The sequence below is a fragment of the Sinocyclocheilus rhinocerous genome, unplaced genomic scaffold (assembly GCF_001515625.1).
Source record: "Sinocyclocheilus rhinocerous isolate Xijiao unplaced genomic scaffold, SAMN03320098_v1.1 scaffold77, whole genome shotgun sequence".
NCBI lineage: Eukaryota > Metazoa > Chordata > Actinopteri > Cypriniformes > Cyprinidae > Sinocyclocheilus > Sinocyclocheilus rhinocerous.
Genome location: NW_015635045.1, coordinates 23,583 through 28,508, shown reverse-complemented (window position 1 = coordinate 28,508; position 4,926 = coordinate 23,583). Strand labels below are relative to the sequence as shown.

At 35.1% G+C, this 4,926-nt stretch overlaps 1 protein-coding gene across 2 annotated transcripts in view; it reads left to right on the top strand.

Annotated features, from left to right (window-relative positions):
• The window catches only part of ophn1 (oligophrenin 1), a 37,052-nt gene extending 33,034 nt beyond the window's left edge, over positions 1 to 4,018 (top strand). For both annotated transcript variants that reach the window (XM_016560496.1, XM_016560494.1), the window contains exons 23-24: positions 3,020 to 3,059; positions 3,388 to 4,018. In XM_016560496.1, coding sequence (XP_016415982.1) covers positions 3,020 to 3,059; positions 3,388 to 3,399 — 52 coding nt within the window. In that variant the 3' untranslated portion in view covers positions 3,400 to 4,018. The remainder of the gene's footprint in view (positions 1 to 3,019; positions 3,060 to 3,387) is intronic.
• The last annotated feature ends 908 nt before the right edge of the window (positions 4,019 to 4,926 follow it).

Here is a 4,926-nt window from a genome sequence, read left to right as displayed (position 1 = left end):
ATAGATCAATGTTAGTGATAATGTCACTTTCTATATATAATTTATTCGCTGTTTGAATAACCGTGTTAAGGAAACGTTATATAATTATCAATTTCTAACGTTTTTATTAAATTGTAATCACGCCTACAAATTCAGTCCCATTAAACATTTTTTTTAGCCTACATGACACCCATGTCTGGTTCTTGCCTAAACAGACGGGTTTATGATGTTAATACATTTGGCTGCTTATAGCCGTACCCTGGAGTTGGTTCACCCTCCGCCTATGATAGCAGGTAATTCAATTCAGGTCTGGGAAAAGGCAACATGCACACGCTCATAAAACACTCACACTAAGATTTGCACAGGCACGGTAGCCTTATTTGAACCCTTCAAAAATCAAGATCATCATCTTTTATTCATTCCTCATGTTGTTTCAATCCCTTTCTTTCGTGGAGCACAACATGATAAATTATGAGTAATAATTTGGCCACTGTTTTTCAAGCAAATTCAAATGAATTCATTTTCAAGCTTCTAAAAGGATGTAAAAGCGTCATAAAACTGGTCTGTATGACTCATGTGCTACTTTAGATTCCACGTCTTCTTCATTATCACAGGAGCCTGTTCTAGCTCTTTTCTAACCGAATGTCTGGGTCATGAACAAATTGTTCTTTTAGGTTGAATCTTTTCAGTGAATTGGTTGATCTGAATCAGTATTGTGAATCTGAATCAGCGATCTGATCTGATTGAGTGTTAACAACACGGTCATGGGTTTGATTCCCAGAGAATGCATGAATTTAAAACATTTACCTTGATTACATAAATGTAAACGATTCATTTATGTTCTGTAAGTACTTCATTTTCAAATCAGACGGAGTCGATTCAATGAGTCAATGATCCAGTAACCAGTAATAGCAGTTAACAGCTGGACATTATTAGTAAATAATGACTTCATATGACTTGATTTGGAATATGGTGTATCAATCATATAAAACATTTTTATGGTGTTTTTTTTTTGGGGGGGGGGGGCTTTTGGAGCTTGATATCCCCTGGTCATAAATGTAATGGACCAGTTTAATGGCACTTTTATGTTGATTTTCTGTCAGTTTGATGCTTGAAAACTCCAGTTCTCAGTCATTTTTATTGCATGAAATAGAGCGACATTCTTCAGATTTCTCCATTTATGTTTCCTAGAAAATTGAAAGTCTCGCAGTTGAATAAGTTATGACAGAATTTTCATTCTTGGGTGAACTGTTCCTTTAAGCCCAAAAGTTCACATAAGGTTGCTGTGCCTGTAGCATTTTGCCAGACAGGAAAGTGCAGAGAAGTTAGGCTATAGCTTTGCAGTCGGTAGCGAGCTACTGCTCAGATATCAGGTTGTGTGTGGACAGTTTGTGTGTAATCTAAAATCAGTATGGCCTGATCTTTTACTAAATTGTGAACTATGAAATGACGAGCAGTTTGGCAAGTTCAGCTGCCGGTTCATGTTTAGAAGGATTCTCTTCACTGCTCGTGGCTGCTCTCCAAGCCTGTGCACACACTTGTGCAGTTCAAGGCCTTTTACAATGCTAGAACAGATTCCTGAGGGAACTCACAGAGGATACGAAGATAAAAGGCTTGACCAATGCAAAGCATCAAAGTTAACAAAAATGAACGTCTGTAATAAAACACCACACCCCGTTCATTTCACGAGTCCGTGCACAGCGCTCTCTATGCAGGTGCCCGTATTTCAGGGGCATACTATCTAATGTACTGGTGACTGAGCAAGTGACATTTTAAAGGAATAATTCAGCCAAAAATGAAAATTCTGTCATCATTTATTCACCCTCATTTCGTTCCAAACCAGTATGCTGTTATTTTTATTGGAATACAAAAGGAGAATTTTGAGGATTCTTTATCTTGTATACTATGACAGTTTCCAGTGATCATGGGCTGTCAAGCTCCAAAATGACAGAATAAGTGGTCTGTATATGCCTCATACATTCATATATTCCAAGTCTTCTGAAGCCATACGCTATCTTAAATCAATATTTACTCTCAAATCTAATCAAGTATGCAGCTCTCAGATGAAATACAGTTGGACATCATGAACATCAAACATCACTGGCTTAAGCATCAGTGTTATATCAGCTCCAGCGATATCGTTGATTTGATTGCAAATGATTGCAAAGATACTATTTAAACTGAACTGAGCTGGATGATGACATCACTGAATTCAATGATGAACTGTCTTTAACTGGAAAATTAGTGTTTACTATTGTCATTTTGCATTATTGACACACTATTTTCCTAATTAATGCTGTTCAGTTGCTTTGACACAATCTGTATTGTTAAAAGCGCTATATAAATAAAGGTGACTTGACTTGACTTGACTAGTATTTACATAGTTATACTTTTTATTATTTTGTTGAGATAGCTTTTGTTGTTTTTAGATTTTCAGTTTTCATTTTCATTTTAGTTTCATTTTATTGTAATTTTGCTATGTGCTTTCATCATTTTTATTAGTTTTAATTCTTTCTTAAGTTCTTTCTATTGGTCCTTTACGTTATTTAGGTTTAAATATATCCGTTTTCGTTTTTATTTATTTATATTAATAATTTCAGTACTGCAACAAACATATTTCAGTTAGTTGCCATGCTAACATTTCTAATCTTTTAGTTTTTCATCTAATATCTATATTTAATTTAATTTCAGCTTTATTTCAGTTAACAAAAGTGTTTTCAGTAGATTTAGTGAACACGTGAACAAACATTATGATGTCAAAACTGCACCATATTGAATTGTGAACTGTGAGTTAAATGGAATCGTTTAATGGTGCTTTCAGGACCTTTTTGGTGCTCATCCCTTTGTAACAAGTCAAAACTGAAGTCTGAAATAATTTAGTTGTTGAAAATTTCCCACAAAAAAAAAAAAAACATGTAACAAGAAGTTTGGAACAACAAGAATGTAACTAATGACTGAATTTTCTTTATTGGGTGAACTATCCCTTGAAGTTGCTGAAAAGAATTAAATTCATAATAACTTACTGTTTTGTGTCCTACAGTTCCTCTCCAAATGACTCATCTGCAGCTTCTAGAGATGAGGTACGGCATATTCATTCTCATTTTTATTATTAACTCTTTCCCCGCCAGCCCTAAAAAAAAGTTGCCAGCCACCGCCAACATTTTTTTAAATCATTTTCATAAAACTTGAATGGCCCCCAGAATGTTTTGTTGTTTGAATATCTCAACATGCAATATGTCAAAAGAAAGCATTGAAACAAAAACCATCAAACAAACAAAAACTTTATTCTAGCTTCATTTTATCAACACTTGAATGTGGGTATGTCAATGGCGGAGAAGCATTGTCTCATAAATGTTAAGGTAACCTATAGTGTTAATGCTCATTATTGTCACTTGTTTGTCTTTGCAGAACTCAAAGTAAGAACTGCCTTCCAGCCACTGCTAAAACTTGTGGATCAGTGTGTTGTGGACCAATGAATGCACAGCAGTGGTCATGAGACTGTGTATCCGTGTATGGCACAGGCTGGCTTCTGGTCATGGTTTTGAGAGATAAATTATTGTTACTGACAGAGCATGAAGGAATGCCCCTCAACTCCAGTTTAGTTTTTTTTGTGAATGAATTGGAAAAGGTACTGTTTTTACTTTACTTTACTAAAACTAAGTCTTTGATTCTTGCTTGGATCAAAGAACAAAAAGAAAAGCATTTTTCTTAAACATTTGGACCTTCCTGCACACAATAGGAGAACTCCCTTCCATTCTCCCGCTTATTGTGTCTATCAGTATCTCCCCTTTTCTGTGACCTACTTAAGAGACCGATAAGATATGGTTTCCCATCTCACTCTACAGATGCACTACCGACTTCACTCTAAAAGCGATAGAAATTGGTATAGCCCAGATGTATTATATAATATTCCGAATCAACACTAATCAGTATTTAATTGCGCAGAAGCTGAATATGCTTTATTAATTACCTGTTATTATCTGTGTAATTAGTAACTGGAGAGAGATGAATGGCCTGGGTGCTGCTTCTAAATGTTTCTGATAAACAGAGTAGTTACTGTAATTGCAAAGTGTTGCTCCTTTTATCTGCCGAGACATGGACCAAGGACCTTTCGTTACTTCGACTAGTCCACAGAGCAAAGTTTGCTTCAATGATCTTTTCTCTCTCTCTCTCTTTTAATTGTCAGTCGACCTTACTGATATAAAGATTAGTTTTTGGAACTTAACTGGACTTTTAAACTGAAACATGAGCCTTTATGGATTTTTTGGTCATTGTGAATCTTGAATGTGAAAGTTAAAGATTTTGTCTCATCCTCATGTTCACACAATTGTAAATGTGGGAATTGAGTATATGTCAATGTTTTTGGTACTTAAGATACAATAAGGTTGAAATTTTAGGTCACTTTATGTGGGTTTGGCATGAACTCAGCTTCAAATTTGAAGCAGACTGGAGCGCATTCTTATGTAATATTATTATCATAAAACTCCAAATTTCTAGTTGACATTTTATGCATTTTTTGTAAATATTTTGTTGTTTCTTAAGCTGTTTGTCAAGCTCTTAATACCTAACAGTCCCTAAACCCCGTTTGAATGTACTGCTGCAAGAAAATGCAATTTTACAAAAAAAAAAATGATGAAGTGTGTTTGTTTTTTCTTATGAACGTAAGCCGTAAATGAAAGTGCACTAAGCCGACACAAAGTAAAAATAAATCTATGCAATGAAATGGCCTCATGATAATAATCAATAAATAATTGGGAGAATAGACCCTTGGAATCCAGTTAAATTAAAACAGCTGTGCATCAGTCAAAATCTGAAGTGCAAAAAAAGAAGTGAAAAAAAAAAAGTCCCCACCACAGAAACACTTCTCAGGCCCAGTTGCTTTTGTATGATATTGTTTAGGTCCACCCAATTCAGGGTGTGTCTCACGAAAAAATTCCAGGGAACAAC